Source organism: Pelmatolapia mariae, linkage group LG3_W (assembly GCF_036321145.2).
Source record: "Pelmatolapia mariae isolate MD_Pm_ZW linkage group LG3_W, Pm_UMD_F_2, whole genome shotgun sequence".
NCBI lineage: Eukaryota > Metazoa > Chordata > Actinopteri > Cichliformes > Cichlidae > Pelmatolapia > Pelmatolapia mariae.
Window position 1 is genome coordinate 61623643 of NC_086229.1, and position 22072 is coordinate 61645714.

At 41.0% G+C, this 22072-nt stretch overlaps 2 protein-coding genes across 3 annotated transcripts in view; both read left to right on the forward strand.

The window, feature by feature from the left end:
* Positions 1-7675, forward strand: part of LOC134623830 (low affinity immunoglobulin gamma Fc region receptor II-like) — a 38847-nt gene extending 31172 nt beyond the window's left edge. The window contains exons 6-10 of the mRNA XM_065470212.1: positions 193-279; positions 748-1057; positions 1891-1959; positions 2117-2196; positions 7647-7675. Coding sequence (XP_065326284.1) covers positions 193-225 — 33 coding nt within the window. The 3' untranslated portion in view covers positions 226-279; positions 748-1057; positions 1891-1959; positions 2117-2196; positions 7647-7675. The remainder of the gene's footprint in view (positions 1-192; positions 280-747; positions 1058-1890; positions 1960-2116; positions 2197-7646) is intronic.
* Positions 7676-7687: 12 nt separating this feature from the next.
* Positions 7688-16865, forward strand: LOC134624706 (zinc finger protein 665-like). 2 transcript variants are annotated; one of them, XM_063469726.1, is made up of 4 exons: positions 7688-7814; positions 11032-11137; positions 14301-15485; positions 15811-16865. In XM_063469726.1, the coding sequence occupies exons 2-4, from the start codon at positions 11120-11122 to the stop codon at positions 15958-15960; spliced, it is 1353 nt and encodes a 450-aa protein (XP_063325796.1). In that variant the 5' UTR covers positions 7688-7814; positions 11032-11119; the 3' UTR covers positions 15961-16865. The 2 variants fall into 2 exon arrangements, with proteins under 2 accessions (XP_063325796.1, XP_063325797.1); XM_063469727.1 differs by lacking the exon at positions 7688-7814 and having other exon boundaries at positions 10854-11137.
* Positions 16866-22072: the final 5207 nt, after the last annotated feature.

The window sequence follows — 22072 nt, forward strand, 5'->3', positions numbered from 1 at the left end:
TTTCTTCTTCTAGTGTTAATAAGCAGTGACCAAATATAACTAGTGGGTGAGAAAAAAGATGATGATCACATTATCTTTGTGCTAAATAAGAACAATAACTATGTTGTTTTAACACACATCCTGAACATTAACAGTGTATTTATAAGTTGTAGCATATGCAGTGATGTCCTCTGTGTGTGTTTTATTGTACAGAAAGTCATCCAGCTGTTGTCCTCTCAGCCCTGAGAACTGAAGACATCAGTTATGGACAAACAGCTGTGTGACCGAACAGGCCCTGAGGTACAGCTGCTCTTTATTGACTAATAACAAACTAAATACGTCTCACTGTCTAAACACTCAACAACAAGTTTCTTTTTATAACCAAGTCACTGTAATTCATTCTGCTGACACTCTCTGTGATACAAACTACCAAACTAAACACTTTTAATTTGAATGTTGCTCTGAACAACATCAAACTGTTCGCTGTTTGATGTTTTTCAGGGAGCAGTGGGACAGCTGACGTGGCTCTTCTGATCAATTATTGATTCAGGAAACAGCAAAGCATGAAACTGAGTTTATGTCTGGAAGATGTCAGATACATAAACTTCTCCTTAACATAAAGATTTATTTTATTCTTCTTCAGACTTTAACTGTGATGCTCTGATACTTTCACTAACATTCTCCTGTTGTGTTCATTTACTTTACATAAACATGAGTTTACAGAGCTGCTTATTCTTCTCATGTTGAACTTTGTGTGTTTGTGTTCAGACTTTAAAACAGAGCCAGACGTCGTCTACTCCTCACTGAACTAGTCCACCAGTCCAACCACTGACATCCAGCTGCTGGTCTCTAACTGGTCCACACAGCCACACAATGTTGATTTGCATATATTCTGTAGTGTCTTCTCATCATAATATACACTCTCAGTGTTTGTATGAGTGTATGTTGTATAACTAAAATATGAATGTCATGTGTACAGCAGTGTCCTGCCTTCTCTGCAGCATCAATAAACTTTGCTGTCACATGTTGTTCCTGTCGTGTGGTTCAGTGGGTTTCAGAAGTATTGCTGATGGAAAATGTGAATTGTGTTTCTAACTGATACACACCTCTATTCAGAGCAGATAACAAAGAACAGACAAACAACTTAACCTCAACCACAGATTAAAAACAGCAGGAACATCTTTCAGTGCCTGAAATAACTCCGAACAAATGGTTTGTCTGAAGAGTTGAGTATCAATTTGTGTAAAGTCAATCAAATTGGTAAGATTTTACTTCACCAAGACTAATGTTGAATTAGTTTTAATCCTAAACAGGCACTTTTTCTGATCACAGCTTTTCTATTTGGGGTTTCTAATGAATCTTAATCAAATCAAACCTCAACACTAGATTAAATTTAAATCAGTGAGCTGCCTTCATGTACAGTCTGAGGGATTTTCTCATATGTAAAATTGCTGAAACTGTCTCCTCACTCTGTGAGTCACACCTGTTTGTACTAGAGTGCCCGCTATGTCATCTTAGTTTTACTGGATCTCAGTTCAGCATTTGATACAGTCGACCACAACATATTACTCAAACGACTGGAGAACTGGGCAGGTCTTTCAGGAACTGTACTAAACTGGTTCAAAACATACTTAGAAAACAGGAAATACTTTGTTTCAATAGGTAACTTCACATCTGAGCAGACAAGTATCACATGTGGAGTTCCCCAAGGTTCCATCTTGGGACCCCTTATGCTTAACATTTACATGCTCCCACTGGCACAGATTATAAAGAACAACAAAATAAACTAACATAGCTATGCAGATGACACACAAATATATATCACAATGTCATCCACCTCTCCTCCTGGTTCCATCTGTGTCCCTCCATCACTCTTCTCTCTTGTTCTCACTGTGTTATTTCTTAAATCAGTCTGTGTTGTGGTTCTGCTGGTGTTACTGGTTCTGCTGGTGAGACAACATGTTCAAAGGAAATCTGAAGGTGAGACTGAGACATCTGTCTTTCAGGTTTTGTTTCTCAGAGTAAATTCTCTAAATAATTTTAATGTAATATTAACAAATCATTTAAACAGTTTCTCACAGTGATTATGAAACACTAAATTACTTTTCTGTTCATTCTGGTTCCTTTGATCTGACAGGGGAGAAGGTGGAGATGATGACATCATGTTCAGTGATAGCAAAAGCTGAAGTCAACAACAGCCAATCAGAGGAAGCAGAGGTAGTTTTTAATGCGCTGTGTGTTGAGCGTTCATGTTGATCGTCAAAGGAACTTTAAAACTTGGTTAAATGAACTCTGTGAACTCACTGATCTTAAACTAATGTTTTAAACACAAATAGAATTACTTTTGTCCCATTTTACGCTTGTTAAAGATTGAGGAATGACTCTTTGAATTGGTTTAGTGCCAGCCCCAAACACTTGCCCTCACACACAGCTTTTCATAAAAAAATGTAAATACATTACTTTTATTCTGCCCCTCCCCCCCACAAACTGTAGAAACATCTAAGTTTAATTCATTCATTTACATTTAACAGTTTATGATCCAGAGCAACATGAATGGGATGCCAAGTTTACACTTTAACAGGCAGATCATTTTACTTCCTACTTGCCTACACTGGTTTATGTTTTTTTTATTTCCACTGTGGAGTTTTGGGGGTTTTTTTTCAGTCTGTCCATTCTCAATTTCTTCCTTGTCTACCCTCCTTATGTCTTAGTTCCTCCCACCAGAGACACACGCACAGGATGTAAAGAAGAAACACAAGGAGAGAAGACCTGAGATGTTAGACTTTAACATAATCAGACAAACTCACTTCAGAGCCTGATTTTAAAGTTAAATCAGCTATTTATTTTTATGTTTAACCCCTCAGCCTGAAAGTCTTGGGATATAGTTGTTGCAGCAACTTTATGGACATGATAGCTCAAGAAGGAAGTCTTGCAGGATTTGTTAAACCAATGCCATGGGCAGTGGCGGTCCTAGCCTGTTTGGCGCCCTGGGCGAACACTCCCCCCCCCCCCCCCCCCCCCCCCCCCCCACACACACACACACACACACAAAACATGTTAAGGATAATGTAATAATGTAGATGACCTAATAATGATCCTTTTTGCTGTTTTAGAGGAGCGGTGCTTCAAAGGATAGTTGCAGATTTCTGTCAGAATCTGCAGAAAATACAGTAAAAATAAAATGTTCACATTTCTCCAACGTTGTCTTCCCAACAGTTTCACCGGATGGTAGGAAATCGTTCGCGATGTCCTATCGGGCGCTTCTCCGGCGCTGATAATTGGCGTCTGTCCTGTGTCAGTGACGTAAAAGACGGATTTAATGCGACTTGACCGTTCACACAGCAGTCGCTTTCTAAAACATCGGATACGTATAGGATTCAGTACCACATACGAAAGTGACCCAGATCGGATTTGAAAATATCGGATTTGTGCCGTTCACACTGCCATGCCAAGATCGGATATGGGTCGCATAGGGGCGAAAAAATCGGATTTGATGCGCTTTCGCCTGCAGTGTGAACGTAGCCTAATTAATATTAAAATCTGTAACATAATGTATTGTTTGGAGTTTAGTCTGTTACTGTTACTATTTTTACCATTTCTTCTTGGGGCAACTGTAACCCACATTATTTCCTTAGGGATTAATAAAGTATTCTGATTCTGATTGTTTCAGGATGACCTGCCATTATCCAATCACACATCTGCTTACCTGTATCTTTTGCTCATTTCTCCTCTTCTTTTCTATTTTTTCTAAACTGAGCACCTGATGACTTTGAACTTTTCTTGTCCATCTTCCATTGGTTTTAATTTTGCACTCCAGTATGAACACCCATCCCTCAACCAGAGGATCACCACAACATAACCTAATAGACCTACACCTTAGTTCACAGATTAACTTTGTCTAGGGTGCATTTCTGAGATTTCACACAACCCAGGATTCAAATCATGAATACATAATGGGCTTGGATTTACAACATTATGAATGAAATGTGCTCTATTTGGAAGCAGCAGGTCTCCCTCCCCTTTCGACGGGTTATGTTTGAGACTTTAAATTATCAAACTGTAAATTATAAATTTAAAATTGTTATTGATCCCTTTACCCCGAGTCCTAAAGTGTATATTTATTTTCTTACTCTACTATATTTATTGTTCGTTTATTTGCACTGCTGTAACTGGACCCTCGTCGTCTCGTCTCTCTATATACTGGACTGTATGACAATAAAGTTTACTTTGACTTCAGCAGCGCGCAGGCGCACCGAGGGCTCTCGCGCTCAGTTTTCGTGTATAGAATTTCGAAAAAACATCGGTGCAAATTATAAGTTTGTATCACAATGTCCGGTGTTTTCGTGTTTGTTGTTTTGTTTTTATTTTGCGAGTTGGTTATTAGATGCTGCTCCAGCCAGCCAGAGAATCCCCCGCCGCCCCGCCCTCTCCTCCCTGTGCCGCAAGCAGCAGGCGCACCTCGCAAACGGAGGGCGCCCTTACTCCCAGCAAATGGGCGATAGAAAACCCATCGGTGCCTATGCCATTCCCAATATGCGCTGGCTGATGTCGGGGCAGCATGAGTACGAGCAATTTTTTTAATTTTTTTTTTTTTTGCCGATGCCCGTGATGCCGCCCCCCATCACGATGCCGCCCCGGGCAACCGCCCGTGTCGCCCGTATCTAAAACCGCTACTGGCCATAGGTGTATTAACTCAAGAAGGATATCATATAGTTCATGATAGTTCTGTCTGGTTGAACTTGTTCATCTAGAGCAGGGGTCGGCAACCCTAGGCACGCGTGCCACAGTTGGCACGCGAAGGGTTAACTGATGGCACGACCATAGCTGGACTGGCCATCGGGCATACTGGGCATTTGCTCGGTGGCCCGGTGAGTTTTTTTTTTTCTTCTTTGTAACGGTATAAACAATGAAAGGTGGTGGATTGGCCAGATGCTGGTCGGTGTGTAAAAATAACTCAGTTGTTTGGTGGTGGCTATGGTGGTGCTTCCTCAGATTCAGTAACATTAGCAAGTGGTGGAGGCCAGCAGATGGATGAGAGAAAGGGGAGGCAGGAGGAGGAGAGGCCCGGCAGTGCAGGTCCGAGTGTCAGGTGAACTGAACTTCAGGTAAGAAGTTATGACCTGCAGTCTATCTGGGTCAGATATAAACCAAGTTTAGTTTATTTTCGTTGTGCTGACTTTTTACAGTCAGTTACAATAACTCGTACTGCGTACTAGCTAGCATGATGGAGTTTATATACTGCTGGGTGGGTGCTGTGATGTTACTGATGTTGAACTTTATTTAATTCACAAGGTTAGTAAGTAGAGTTGCCAACCGTCCCGTAAAAAGACGGAATTGTCCCGCATTCAGAGAAAATATTACGTGTTTCGTGTTGAGCTGAAAAGGAACGCAGTTTGTCCCGGACTTCAGCTAGGATGGAAAAAGACACAAAGCTGGATTTATCCTGTCGTTACGCTGCACAGCTGCATCTTCTTCTCTCATTCTCTCCCCTCTCTCTCCTGTTCCTACTTCAATCATGAAACGGATCAATGATCAGCTGATCGGCTTTTCTCTCTTGTTTATTTATCGCCCAATTTGCGCCAGAAAGACGAAACCAGCAGATGTCGTGCTAAACAACAGCAGCACGTTTAAGCTTGGTCAGCTGTTGTTAGAATGTATTTAATATTACTTTCTAGTAGCTGATGTTTGCTGGAGCTACAGCTGTAAAAGCTGCTGGCCATGATGTCGGTTTGTATATGTGGTGAGAGGGAAACATGCAGATGGAACCAGGAGATGTCCTTACTGAATCATCAGAGCTGAACAGGTGATGGAGAAACAGGTTTACCTTTAGGTGACATGAATGAGTTGAAGGGAAGTTATGAACTGTTTCTGAGAGACAAATAACACCAGGATCCTTTTCTAAGTAGCTGACAGCTGGTAACTGTGCAGGGGCGGATCTAGCAAAATGTTGCCAGGGGGCCAGGTAGGGCATTAACAGGGAAAGGGGGGCACAAAGAAATACTTTTCTTATTCTCATTTAAAATGTCTCGCTTTTATTGAATAATTATCTGAAGCTTACAACCAAAGTTTTTATCTGACGTAAAATGTATAGAAATCATACATATAACATCGAAGCAGCTGGAATCCACAGCTGTGCGTGTTCATGGAGCTTGCATTTTCACCTGCTGGACATCACTACCTGACAAGTTTAACTGTCTTCAGAACATTGCAGAGGCCTTATTGACAGTATTTGGCTCTACATATCTGCGTGAGCAGATTTTCTGTCACATGAGTGTCACAGGTAGCCGTCTGAACGCTGGACACTCGAAGACCTGTGTCTCTGAGTGGGAGACCAGAGATCATATTATCATGTGTGTCTCTGTATTAACAGACATGCCATATTGGCTTAGTTTATTTTTCTTATCATTGTTGTGTGGAAACCATAAATAGCATTTGCATTTTCTGTTGTACAGTTCATTTGCTGTTATGGAGTTCTTGTTATGGATAAAAAGTGTCTTTTTTTTGGTTTCAAAATAGCTGATAACTATTCGCTGATAGCTGCCAACATCTGCGAACAAATATAATTCTATAAAGGAGTTCTATATAGTGTGTAACTGTTAATATAGAGCTTTATTAAATTTATTGCTAATGCAATCATATGGCACGCTGACTTCTGAGGAAATTTTAAATGGCACTCGTCATCAGAAAGTTTGCCTACCCCGATCTAGAGTTTTGCAACAACTAAAGAGTCCACTGCCAGGAAGCGAAGGGGTAGCACTGACACCTGTCAGCGTTTATTAATTTTGTTACAGCCAACTTCTGTATTTTATTATTTGAGATGTGAGCAGAACAGTATTCATTATAAAGTTGATTTGTTTAAGTCCTGAAAATGATCCTAGTCAGGGTTACAGTGGGAATCCGTGTGTGGGGGAACCCTGAGGTCTGTGTAGTGTCTGTGTGGGGAAAAGACTCACAGTAACTGCTGTCATTTGTTCAGATTCAAGTTCATCATTGATCAGTCTACAGCATAGTCACTCAGACAGTAGAGCAGATGTTTTGGCAGAAATTCAGCAGACACTTTTCCGGATACGCATGATGGGACTTGCAGTCGTGTTTTTGTGGGTGCCAGCACACTATGGCGTATGGGCGAATGAAAAGGCAGATAGAGTTGCAAGGGAGGCCGTAAAACATGGGATGGTTGACATGGCTGTTAGTTTTGGCCAATCAGAGATAAGGAGTATGGTAAGGCAAGATATGACAGCAAGATGGCAAAAGCAGTGGGAGGAGGAAAGGAAGGGATGATGGTTGTATAAGATTCAAAGGAGGGTGGGAGGAATGAGAAATGCAGGACGAATTAGGAGGGAGGAGGTGATTGTATCCAGACTGAGATTTGGACATACTGGCTTGAATAATACTTTATTCATGATAGGGAAACATAGTACTGGAAAATGTGATTACTGTGGGGTAGAGGAAACTATAGAACATGTCATGTTGCAGTGTCAGAGGTATCAGGTTGAGAGGAGACAATTGATTCAAAATCTCAGTAACCTAAAAATCGAACTGGATCTTTTTGATTTGTTGCGAAAGGAATCGGGAAGTAAAAGTTATCAGGCCTTATTTCAGTTTTTAAAAGAGGGGAACCTGTTTGGAAGGATTTGAGGAAATTTTTTTTTCTTTTTTCTTTTGAGCGTCGTTCCAGATCATACTCCATATCAGTTGGTGGCGGTAATGCACCTTTCAATTGTTTGCCAACCGCCAATATAAATGTAAGAAGAAGAAGCAGTGCGTTGATCTTTTTGACACACGCACCGGAGCGTCAGCTTCAAGCGGACCATCACTACCTCTCAAATCTAAAGGTAAGTGCCAAGGTAACTTTGAACTGAGTTCAGTCAGTCTTGAGTTTATCGAAGTTTTCTGCTGCTCTCTGTGAGAGAAGACCGTTAAAAGCGAGCCTCTCCAGAGTGTAGCAAAACAGGAAACCACAGCTGGGTGTGTGTAAGTGTGCAAACGAATAGATTAAAGTGCAAGTGAGCCACGAGTATAGAAAGGTCAAGTTTCGTGAGTTGTTTTTCTCACCACTGATCACGCGCGCAACACTCTACACATACTTACATCACACGCGCGCTCTCAAGCATCAGTTTTTTACAATTGTGGGCGTCACGTGAGGTGCAGGTGTCACCATATAACGGAAATCCCCATTGTTCTGTAGCAGTGGTTCTCAAACGTTTCACTGTGTGTGTGTGTGTGTGTGTGTGTGTGTGTGTGTGTGTGTGTGTGTGTGTACACGTGGGGTGGTGTTCCAGATTAACTGGAGTTGGTTGAACAGATGTGTGGCAGACTTGCCGCTACCGACAAAAAGGCAAATAAACACCAAATGTGTCATCTGTGACATTTGTGAGGTTCCCTCAAACACACTCCGTCAGTCTTGTTCCTCTTGAACAACAAAATGTTTAAAAATGTCGCGGGTTTACCTGGTGATATTCTCATGCCGATGCTGTTCACAGGACAGCCAGAGTAAACGATCGGGAGAATCTTGTCTTCTCATTGTTCCCCTCGTACGTGTTATTACTCCGATTTCAGCGTTTTCACTGCACAATTAAAGCGTGCAGTTTACTTTGTGTGCGCTCAAATGGAGTCGAGTCAGCGGCACCTCTGGCCAAGTACCATAGCCTACAGCAGTGGTTCCCAAAGTGTGGGGCCCGCCCCCTAGGGGGGGCGCAGAGGTACTGCAGGGGGGGCGCGGCATGAAAAGGGGGGAAAAAAACAACGCTTGGACGCTGCTAGCACGGGGCGCCCACACAAACGCAAAGCAGGAGATGAAGCATCGCTGAAAATGTTTCCAAACCAACTTCATTCTAAGCCAAAGACTAGAAAATATGGTGAAGCAGATCTTCCCTTTGTTTTCACCTGCACAGGTGCTGAGGTAGGTCTCCCTGCATAATTAGTTTTCCCTGCACGGGAGCAGCGCTGGGCTGTTCAAATCACAGAGAAACAGTATCCTACAGTTGTTTATGTTTTTTTAACCCATTTTGCAGAGGGATTTTTTGAAAAATGTATTTATAGCAATGTTGAACATTATTACACAGGAAAAAAAACAACTACATGTAAAAAATTACACCATGATGCCTCTGCCTTTCTAAATGCAGGGACAGTAACTGCCTGTATATATAAGCGTGTAAAACCTGCAGAGTCAGATTAGCAGTATTTCGTCTCTATCTGCCATTCTGCAATTTATCCCATGTAAACAATAACGTGGCGCACAGCGTGACATGAAAAAAGGCACATACCTTTGACATTGCGTGACAAACTGTATTCCTTGCAAACGCAAAAAAAAGGAGTTTAAAAAAATCTCAGTTCTCGTTGATTCGATACGCCGTTTACATGTGGCCAAAACAGCTGCGCGTTCAAAAATACCCGTGTAGGTGCGGACGGAGCGTAAAAGAGTTAGTAGTTTATTTTCTTACTACCTGTAATTTATTGCAGATTATTTGTATTTGCTTAATTATTTAATAAATGTTTGAGGTGTGAAATAAACCGCAATGGAGCAAAATATGGGTGTGTGTGGTTGAAGGATGTGTTTGTGCGTGCGCGCACGCGCGGGGGTGGGGGGGCGCGAACATTTTTCTTGTAAAACAAGGGGGGCCCAGCAAAAAAAGTTTGGGAACCACTGGCCTACAGCCAGATTAACTTGTGACACACACAGTAGCGGTTTTTGATACGGGCTACACGGGCGGTTGCCGGAGGCGGCATCGTGGTGGGGGGCGGCATCACGGACATTGGCAAAAAATTTATAATTTACAGTTTGATGATTTAAAGTCTCTCACACAATCCCTGGAAAGGGGAGGGAGGCCTGCTGCTTCCAAACAGAGCACATTTCATTCATAATGATGTAAATCCAAGCCCATTATGTATTCATGATTTGAATCCTGGTTTGTGTGAAATCCCAGAAATAAACCTTAGACAAAGTGAATCTGTGAACTAAGGTGTAGGTCTGTTAGGTTATGTTGTGGTGATCCTCGAGTTGGGGGATTTGTGTTCATACTGGAGTGCAAAATTAAAACCAATGGAAGATGGAGAAGAAAAGTTCAAAGCCATCAGGTGCTCAGTTTAGAAAAAATATAAAAGAAGAGGAGAAATGAGCAAAAGATACAGGTAAGCAGATGTGTCATTGGATAATGGCAGGTCATCCTGAAACAATCAGACTAAACTCCAAACAATACATTATGTTACAGATTTTAATATTAATTAGTGATTGTTAATTGTTGATTGTATGACGAATTATGATGACTGTTTGGTAGCTGTTTGCATATTCTCTCTCTCTCTCTCTCTCTCTCTCTCTCTCTCTCTCTCTCTCTCTCTCCATGTGTGTGTGTTTCTCTGGTGAATTTCGACAACAGTTTTATGTTAATGCACAATCCTTAATATCTTTTATGTGTGTGTAAAGTTCCACAATACATGTGGAACTTTCTATTTTGTCTGTTTTTGTTTCTTGCAAATAAACCTTTAAAATAAATTAAATTTTATTATGTATTTATTTTTGGCCTACATCAGTAAGAAATGCCAAGTTATATACACAAAGTTATAGAAATCACCACTCCCGTTGTTCATGATGATTTCAATAACATCACATAATAACATGTAACATCACATCCTGTAAGGATAGTCTGCCTGTGTCTTTTCTCTGGAAATGAACATTTTCAGCCAATATAGGTAATACATCAACATGGCTGCCGTGTCCAAGTTAGAAATATTTATAATGTCATTTCCAAAACTTGCATATGATCTGCAATTTGTAGCAGATCTACTGACTGTCACAGAGCAGCTGGAGCAGTCTCAAATGGAGGTCAGTCCACTACTGCTTAATGATTGGTTTCAGTCTTGACAATCCTCATTGCTGGCATTGCGTCTGTCATTGCCAGCCATGCCAGGTATCAGTGCTCAAACCTTCTGTGTTTGTTTCCAATAAGCTGCCCACCTCGGGAAGCAAAAATGTGTTCTTTTACTTGTCAGATGAACATATGAGACACTTTGACTGCAGTGTGGAGCCTAACAAAGATCTGTTTTGTGTCCCAGCTGATCAGCAGGAGGAGAAGAGTCTGACGGAGCAGCAGAGGAACATTTTCAGCTACTTGGACTCAGCTCAGCTACTACAGAGAAAACAATGAGCTCAACACAGAAGGTGACAGACAGAGCAGGGCGATATGACCAAAAATATTTATCACGATATACATTTGAAAATTTGCGATAACAATATAACTGATGATATAATTGACACTAGACAAAATACTTTACAACTCCACAACTTTATTAAAAAAAACCATTAATGTATTTTCACTTAAAAAAGCAGCTGTTTTTTATGTGCATTAAAGTTATATAAAAATTTATCAGTGCAAATGCAAATTCCTTGCTGACAGTTTAACCAAAAGGCATTTCCAGTGGAAATTGGCCAACATATCCTGAGCATAACCATGTATAATATCCACAAAACTTAAAAAGAGGTTATACAGTCGTGGCCTAAGGTTTTGAGAATTGCATAAATATTGGAAATTGGAAAAGTTGCTGCTTAAGTTTTTCTAATAGCAATTTGCATACACTCCAGAATGTTATGAAGAGTGATCAGATGAATTGCATCGTCCTTCTTTGCCATGAAAATGAACTTAATCCCAAAAAAGCCTTATCACTGCATTTCATTGCTGTCATCAAAGGACCTGCTGAGACCATTTCAGTAATCGTCTTCTTAACTCAGGTGAGAATGTTGACGAGCACAAAGCTGGAGATCATCATGGCTGTGTCCCAATTCAGGTTCTGCAGCTTTAAAGTACGCAGCCTCAACGGCAGTGATGTGTCCTGTGTGTCGAAGCTTCGATACCTGTGTCGGGTAATCTCGGGAGTTTTTGTGAAGCGCGTATCGAGGCTTCCTTTGATTACGTATGCAGTGACGTTCGAGGCCTCGCGGGCAGTCCATACCACGTGACTGATTCAGGAACTGTCTCGCCGGTTCGCGCCAGATTCGAAATAAAATGGCAGCAAAACACAGCTGATTTCCCCCATCACACTGTGTTGTGGAATTGAATTAAGCGAACAATTGATGAACATAATAGGTTATGGAGGCGTAGCAGGGAAAGGTGTTTTGTTATCTATCTTTTACAGGTGATTCCAGAACCAGAGCAAAACCACGGAGGGGTTGGCGAGAATCCAGGAACCAACCAGAGAAAGGGAGACCCCGAAAAGAAGCACAGAGAACCTCAGTTCCAGAGAATGTGTGGTTTAGGAGACTAAAAGCTTGTTAGACACAGGTTAAATGTGAGCATAAAAGTGATGAAGAGTAATGAGAAGGACTTTAGTTATAGTTTGCAGGATTTCTATGTTGTGTAAATTGCCCAAGAATAGTGTTAAGGCCAGATATATGTTACCCGTAGAGGGGGTGAAAAGCCAGGAGTAAATTTTAACTCTATAGAGGCTGTTTCCAAAGAGTGATAAAAAGTAATGTAGGACCTGTTATTAGGAAAAGCTAATTATATCTGTTTGGATTTTACCGTGAGCAGTGAGGGAAGTCAGAAGTGGGTTTAAACTGGGATTCTACTTAAAAAGGGGGTAATAATTAAGGGAGGACCGTTCACAGCCCAGCGCAAACGTGAGGTGCTGTCTAAGAGCTAGATGTTTCTTAAATTTTAGCTATTACTGTCACATGAAAGTAAAACTTAATGGGATAAATCAGGGTTTATGTCGTCTTTTAAAAAAGACGAAAAGGGGGTCTGTTGGGATTTAAATATATATTCTTATTATTATTTGCTGATTATATTGTTTATGTATAAGAGAGGCCCAACTCTGAGTACAGTCTGTGCCAAAAAGTACTGACAGGAAACTACATGCTTTTGCAGAAAATAGGAGCTGCAGCCAGAAAGTGAAACTAAGCAGAGTCTTTGATCGAAACTTAAAGTGTGTGTGACGTCTAGAGGAAGTATATACATAACTAGGCTTCCTGTTTGTGCTTCAGACCTGAGCTTATGTGTTCGTGTGTTCAGGTCTCCATTCCTGGGAATGAAAAATAGAGATCATCTTTTGAGCTTTGACCACTTTGAGCCATGTCTTTCTCTCCGTAGGGAATACAAAGAACTGGGATTTAATACTTGTAGTTATAAAGAAAGCAATACTGTTAAACACAACACATTTTTTTTCTGCTCAGCTGCAGTATCCAGATGAAATACATAATCATATTACACAGTTTTCAACAAACTGCAATTTATTAAATCCTCGAGTTAAAAGTAACTTTGTGTAAAACTGTTATACTTAGAGCAACTTTTAAGTGGAATAAATTGCCTTATAAAATTAGAGAATTAGCAACTATTCAAAACTTCAATGAACACTTAAAAGCCGATTTATAGAGCTTTTAGTTGTTGTAAATATTGTAAGAGATGATTTGTTTTTGAAATTTGTGTAATGTGTCTCAATGTTATTGATATTATTATTATTATTATTATTATTATTGTTGTTATTATTGATTGCTTATATTTTAATTGTGAAACCCCACTGTGGATGTAAAATTATGTGGATATTTTGAATCCACTTTATTGTGTAATATTTTATGTAAAAATGGTAAATGGCCTGTATTTATATAGCGCCTTTCTGGTCCCTAAGGACCCCAAAGCGCTTTACATATCCCGTCATCCACCCATTCACACACTGGTGATGGCAGCTACTGGGGCGCACTGACAGAGGCGAGGCTGCCGGACACTGGCGCCACCGGGCCCTCTGACCACCACCAGTAGGCAACGGGTGAAGTGTCTTGCCCAAGTACACAACGACCGAGACTGTCGGAGCCGGGGCTCGAACCGGCAACCTTCCGATTACAAGGCGAACTCCCAACTCTTGAGCCACGATCGCCCACGATTGCTTGTATTTGAAGGAAGACGAGCAACCTCTGTTGTGGAAACTAATGGGGTTCCTTTTGAATAAACAAATAACCAAACATAGGATTTATTATCAGTAAAAGATTATATATAAATCTATAAAATATTATACAAATATGTAATAGGAAACAACAATATGATATAAATTATAAAATAATATAAAAGTGTGTGTGTGTGTGTGTGTGTGTGTGTGTACAATCAGGAGGGATGGGCATGATTTTAGTGTTTAAACAGTCATGAATTATTTTTAACACCAGGTTGGATGTAATGTGTTAGAACTACCAGCAGGTGGGGATAAGAGACCTTTAAGGTGTTTGGTGCCACACTCCACCTTCAGGTTTAAAACTAGTGTTAATGGAGGGAGTTTGAAGGTTCAGGTGTTCCACGACTGCATTTCACTCACTGCCTCTGTTTGTATCTCTGTCACTGCAGGACCAACATGGAGCAAGAAGTCAGCGCTCTCAGGAGGCCGACAAACCTCACAGAAGAAAGAGAGAGAAAACATACAGCTGTGACGAGTGTGGGAAGGATTTTGCTGTGAAGGCTAAACTAAAACAGCATCAGGTCATCCACACTGGAGAGAGGCCGTTCAGCTGTGACTTGTGTGGAAAGTCTTTTTCCAGGAAGGGTCACCTAAAAGAACACCAACTTATCCACAGTGGAGTTAAAGCGTACAGCTGTGATCAGTGTGGCAGAGCTTTTAATCGCAGTAGCCACTTACAGAGTCATCTAGTTACCCACTCTGGAATTAAGGCATACAGCTGTGACATCTGTGGAAAAACTTTCAGCCAGAGAGGAAGCCGAAATATACACCTACGCATTCACACCAGACATGATGTGTACAGCTGTGATGAGTGTGGGAAGGATTTTGCTATGAAGGCTAAACTAAAACAGCATCAGGTCATCCACACTGGAGAGAGGCCGTTCAGCTGTGACTTGTGTGGAAAGTCTTTTTCCAGGAATCGTTCCCTTAAACAACACCAACTTATCCACAGTGGAGTTAAAGCGTACACCTGTGATCAGTGTGGCAGAGCTTTTAATCGCAGTAGCCACTTACAGAGACATCTAGTTACCCACTCTGGAATTAAGGCATACAGCTGTGATGAGTGTGGGAAGGAGTTTACTGGGAATGCTTCACTAAAACAGCATCAGGTCATCCACACTGGAGAGAGGCCGTTCAGCTGTGACTTGTGTGGAAAGTCTTTTTCCAGGAATCGTTCCCTAAAACGACACCAACTTATCCACAGTGGAGTTAAAGCGTACAGCTGTGATCAGTGTGGCAGAGCTTTTAATCGCAGTAGCAACTTACAGAGACATCTAGTTACCCACTCTGGAATTAAGGCATACAGCTGTGACATCTGTGGAAAAACTTTCAGCCACAGAGGAAGCCGAAATGTACACCTACGCATTCACACCAGACATGATGTGTACAGCTGTGAACAGTGTGGCAAACAGTTTATAACTCACGCAGAGTTACAACGACACATGTTTAACCACACTGAGGGACGACCTTATAAATGTGACCTGTGTGAGAAGACTTTTAAATCTCCACATTACCTGAGACAACACCAACAGATCCACACCAGAAAGAGACTCTACAAGTGCAGTTACTGTGAGGTATGTATTTGTATTTTTATCTTGTCATTTTAGCCTGACTGTTTGAAACAACTCTGCTCATTAAACTGTGTTAGCATGTTAGCAATTCTACTGCATAGAAAAGCAGCTCTGAGTGATTATTCAGATTTTCATTTCAGTTATGATTTTAGTATTACTGTAGTGTTGTGGTGGTAGTATTATAGTTATTGCAGCCCAGTAAACTGAGTGTGTTAACTGAAACAGTAAAATGTAATTGGACGTCTGCAGAGATGCTCTTTATTTCAGGCGACGTTCAGGATAAAAGTGTTGAAGGACTGATTTACACTGTCTTTGTGTCTTTGTTTAGAAGCAGAGCGACACAGAAGGATCCAGTTCTCAACCCTGTCATCACTGTGGTGGTGGGAAAGAGTTTCATTGTGACCTCTGTGGAAAAACTGTCAGTTCGCAAGCTACCCTAAAAACACATCAACGTAGACACACTGGAGACAAACTGTAATACTGCAAAGAATGTGGGAGAAGCTTCACCAGATCATATGACTTAAAGAAACATGAACTGATTCACAGTGGGGTTAAAAAGCACCTCTGTGATCAGTGTGGGTCATCCTTCACCACTGCAGGTCAGCTTAAAAGACACAAACGAGTCCACACAGGAGAGAAACCATACAAGTGCAGACACTGTGACGGAAGCTTCTCACGTTCAGGTAATCGTAACAAGCATGAACGTACACACATGGAAGGAAACTACAGCTGTGACCAGTGTGACAAGAGCTTCAGGATTCTCAGTTCATACTCCAAACACAAACGATCCCACGTTACTAATAAACTGTTTCACTGTTACCAATGTGCCAAAACATTCACTTCATTGTCTGCTCTGTGCAAACATCAGCGTGATCACTCAGGGCTGAAATCACTCCCATCACTGGATCACAGTGAATCTGAAGAGACAGAAAGATCCTCTGGTTTCAGAGTCAGAGTCAAAAAGCTTGAGATCAGGCTCCACAGAGTTCAGATAGAATCATTTAAACTTGTGTTGAACTGAACTGGTTGCTGGGCTGAACTTCTACATAATACAGATGCACATGGGATCTTATTTTCTGTCGTTTTACTGAGTCAGTTTTGTCCTTTTTTCTCTCTCCTGGTTTTGCTCGTCTGTAAATAATTGAAACTCAGTCAAATAGTTCATTGTTCTCCAGCAAAACGTTTTGGAAACTCATGTTTAACCTTTAAAACTCTGACATGTTTTAGCACACAAGGCTTCATCGGGGAGTTCACTCATGATTGGACCATGAAAATAAAGGTTTTTAGCTCTTTCAAAGAGAGTCTTGGAGGTGTTTGATGTTTTTGTTTTTTCTGAAACCACCTGAAAGAAAAACTATTTTTCTTGCTTTATGTAGTGTGCAAGTTTTTAATGTTTCTTTCATCTGTGATGTTCAGTGTTGGGCAAGTTACTTTGAAATAGTAATTCAATTATAGTTACTAGTTACTTCTTCAAAAAGTAACTGAGTTAGTAACTCAGTTACAATATTCTAAAAGTAATTAATTACTTGGAAAAGTAACTATTGCGTTACTTTAAAAAAAAACAAAGAACGTTTAACCCTCTGGCGTCCAGAGTATAATTAACCATTTTTTTACTACTCTTGATTTTCCCTCCACATTTTACCTTTAAAAACTATTTACTTTGCCTTGTTTGGTATCATTCTTTTTAGCGTAACCTCACGTGCCTGAATTTACAGTTATGTTCTCATTTTGTCATACTGTATAACCAGAATTGATCTAAAATCAAACAAAAAACATAAATTCAGAGTAGAAAAAGTTATATTTTTAACTGTAACAACCATAAACATGTTCAATGAATCATATTTCATAACTTCAAATGCAAATATTAATTGTCAATTTTAAAATCCTATGCACAAGTTTTGCAAACAACAAAGTTATTTGCATCCATTTACCTTTTACCCTTTTTTAAAATAACCATTTCAAACTATTTACAGAACAATCAGCTGTTCTTCAATAAGATGCCACACAAATTATTTGTGCCACTCCAAAATATAATTTCTGTCCACTACAAAGGAGAACGTCACAGCCTGATACCTGCAGGTCTGACAGCAGCAGGTGTATCACTCCTGTTTCTACCTGGAGACAGCAGTCGCCTCATTGTTCTGACACACAACACAAAACTATACACAACACTACACACTAACTACACAAGACAACACATTAACTACACACTCCAAACACGCTAAACGTCACAAATCTCAAAACTCGCTCTCTCTCTCTTTTCCTGCTCTCTCTCTCTCTCTCTCTCTCTCTCGCCGTCACTCCTAAAACTTTTTTTTTGTTTTGCTCATAAGCAGAGAGCGCTTGCTAGCGCTAACGTGGCGAAACTATTGAGGAAAAAACACCGCTTATATATTGTTTATCATGACTCTGGTTTTACGTGGCCTATCGACACAATTTATAAACTGGTATATATCACCTTGTTGCTTTGTCTTTAAGTGGTCATGTGATTGGCTTACCATGACTACTTTATTCTTCCTCAGTCAAACAGCAGCACTCATGCGATTGTTTTGCCCCCTGAGCTCCGGGTGTTGGACAGTGCTCGTGATTAGCGTCCGCGGGAGCGCGCAGCTGCTTAAAGCTGTAGCGTCCAGAAGATGCGGTAAGCTGAACACAGCGTCAACCGTCTGTTTGTTGAAAAATAGTAACGGACGCGTTTCCTTGTTAGTAACTGTAACGCCGTTGTAACGATAGGAATAGTAATTAGTTAGATTACTCGTTACTGAAAAACGTAACGCCGTTAGTAACGCCGTTACTTGTAACGCCGTTATTCCCATCACTGGTGATGTTCTTGAATGTGTTCACATGAAGCTGGTACAAATAAACTGTCCTTTTAGCTTTAGCTCCTAATTTATTCATTAGTTATGGATGTAGCACAGCAGCAGTTTCTTGATTAACACATGGAGGGTTCAGAATCTGATGGTAAATAATGTTTTGTGTCCTTGTACACATCATACAGCTCAGCTGTTCCACAGATGTCAGGTTTACACAGTGGGATGGTTTGTAAGAACGCAGCTCTCCTGTGGATAAATCCTTACTCTTAGCCTCAGGACCTCACACAGTCCCAGCAGGTTGGTCAGAAGATATGTCCCTTATACCAAAACGTCACAGAGTCTCCTTTGCTGTGCTGTTTTCACAAAGAAACGTAAACTGAAGACCTGCACTTACTGAATCTGCTAAACTAATTAAAACATTGTGTCTCCATGATTGAATCTGCTGTTTTTGTCCTGCTGTTGGTAGAAAGCCGGTTAATGCTGAAATGAACTGGCTGCATGCATCTCTGAATGTAAATTGGTGCACTATTAATAGATCACTCTGGAACGGTGTCATCACCCTAATTTGCCCACTTAGTAAATCTCACTCATGGCCAAGAAATTGAAATAAATCTTGTTTCCCTGCTGGATAGTGATCCACTCTAACTCTGCTCCTCCTTCCTGTTTAGGATTTCTGTGACTGAAGTAAAATTCCCTCCATCCATCACTTATCCCAGCTAAGCCAAAGTAAAATAAAGTTTTGCTCATCTTAAAAAAGCATTACAATAATGGGCATTACCAATGCAAACTGAATAATACAGAAGATGGAAGAATAGACTTTGATCAGTTAATAAAGCTCATGATCTTGATTCATTGTGGCTGCTACACAGATACTTCTGGGTCACTTCTCTCAGTTAGTTTTGGTGAGGAAGGTTCCTGACTGTTGGACCACACCCCTGGTTTCATGAGAAATTGTTTCAGCCATGATTTCTCTTCCTGTATTTCAGAGTAAAGACTGGAGTGACAAATGGAAACATGTTTAAAAAACGCAATGCGAGAGAGATGTCGAGGTCCTTAGAAGTGTGTGTGTGTGTGTTTGTTGCTGTTTCTCTGTATATCATTTACTGAGTTGTTTTGTGTTTTATGTTGCTTGATTTATAGGTTTATTTTATTTTGCTTTAGTGAATGCACGGCCGCTTGCTGTGGGGGCTAGTGACGTGTGGTGGAATTCCCTCTGATGCATATGAGTATGGAGGACCACAAGAGCCACGCGCATCGAAATAAAAAATTCTGTGCTTAAATAATGAATTGCAGAATAAATTCTGCATTTGTAAATTTATTTTTGAATTCCAATTTATTAAACTGCATTTCAAAATCCTTTTTCCAATTGCACTTTAATAAACTGCATTTCAAAATCCTTTTTCCATTTGCACTTTAATAAACTGCATTTCAAAATCCTTTTTCCATTTGCACTTTAATAAACTGCATTTCAAAATCCATTTCCCTTTCCTGTTCGCTCAGGGATTAATTTCTGGATTAGTTGCTGGATTAGCTCTTCGATTAACAACTTCCTTGCGGCTATTCAAATTAGCCACACCGTGGGATGTAAGGAGCTCTCTGATTGGTTGGACAGATACAGGCTGTCTGCCTGGATTTTTCTAGCTCATAGCTTCGCCCTGCTAAGAAGCGTGTGTGCTTGTACAAAGGCCGTTCAGCCTCAGGATTTACACTCGGCTCGACACAGATATGTGAAGAATGAAGGGACCCTGCAGCGAAACAGAGAGCCCAAAATCTGACTGAGTGCCTGTTTTCGCAGTCTGACCACCTGTTGAAGGTAACGTGCTAACATGGCTAACGCTTATGGCAAGCCAATAGTGCCAAAAATCGCCACTTTTCTAACCCGTTTGGTTAAGAAATGGCGTAAAACAATGCCGTTTAATCATTCCAAACGCCGAAAAAAACGGTGTTCTGTTCCGACAAACGCCATGCCCTGAACGCACCATCCAAGTGACGTAAAAAGCGGCGTTCAAAGACAGACGGAAACGCCGTTTTTTCCGCCATTCGGCAGAAAACGCCGTTCAAAGAAGCATAAAAACGGCGTTTTTTACGGCGTTCTGTGCCAGCTGTAACGGCGTTTAAAACTGCGTTTTATTGAAATTATGCAGGGCACTCCCCATGGTCCCCTTATCCAATTACTTTCAACTCATTTCACCCAATCAAAGAAGAGGAAGCGCAGACCACACTAATGCATCACCGATTCACCTTGCTGCTAAGCGATTGCCTATTCAGTACCAGTGCTTGTCACAGTATTGACTTGTATTATAATCCCACTATGCATTTTGATGTGTTTAAGGCATGATCAAGCAAACAAATGACAGAATACTTTTTCTGAAACCTTAACTGTGGTACCTGTTATGGCAGCTAACAGGTAATGAGCAGAGCTAGCTCTGCTCATTTCTGAGCTTTCTTATTTTCCTCTTTACTTCTCTTAACCTTTAACTTATGTCTTAGCAATCAGATTCTGCCATCATGCGTTACCACTTCGTGCTAGTTATGTTGACTTTTCTCTTCTTTTGTCTCCACTTTTTTCACCCGTATTTGGACACTCGGCGCATGGCTCTTTAGTTTACGTTAGGGATCAGCTGTTAGCGCTGCGCCCTGCAGCTGCGCTACCGGCAGACAGACCCTACGTCCCCAGTGAGGGAAGAGACAGGGGTGATGTCTCCCGAGAAGGACACCTTACACACCATCTCTCCTTCCTGTAATCACTGTAAATGTGAGATCGCTCCCTGATATGATCGAGGAGCTAATGACGCTAACCCGGTCACAGTGGCAGTACCCCGACACTGCCCGGTACTCCCTCTGTGAGTAGGCTGCCCGGCTTCCAGCTGCTGCGGGCGGACAAGACGAGAGACAGCGGTGAGAGGAAAGGAGGGGGGCTGGCAGTGTTTGTTAAAGACAGTTGTGGTATCCCTGGGCACATCGCTGTGAAAGAACAACTCTGCAACACAGACATTGAGACATTAGCCGTTAGCATCCGTGGAGGCAGCCTGTGACTCTCTGTGGTCCGCAGACTGCAAACGCAATCTCCGAGAGCTCTTCTTCTAATATCAGGGGACTTTAATCATGTCTCGCTGGACTCCACACTGCCCACCTTCACCCAGTATGTGACCTGCCCCACCGTAGGCAATAAAACATTGTACTTAATGTATGCCAATGAAAAAGTGGCATACAGTTCATCACCTCTCCCTGCCCAGGGAAGATCTGATCGTAACCTAGTCGTAACCTTGTCCCTGTGTGCAGCCCTTAGTGTGCACGGAGCCACTAATCACCCATGCAGTGCAGAGATGGTCCGTGGAGGGCATATAAATAAATAATAAAAGAAAATAAATGACAGAATTCTTTTTTTAAACAAGTGGAGACATTAACTTTGATGAAAATCCTTTTGTGTTCAGTTTAAATTAATACCACTGTATAATAGCCTTCAAAATTAATAATGTTAACAGTATCTCAGGAATATTTTTGCCCTTTCAACATGCATTAAAAAAACAGATATGCAGTTTTGAATAAGACCTGTATGTACGTTTTCTGAAAAGTGATGTAAATAAATAATCTCAAAAACATGAAATAATAGTTTCCCATGTAAACTGGAGATGTCCTTGTCAATGTCATCAGAGTACTCTGGATGTCTTAAACGAATTTGAAACAGAAAACCAGAGAGTGACACATGACATCCGATACATGAGCTGCCTCATGTTGCTTCCAGGTGGGGAAAGAATGAAAAGATAAACCATTTTC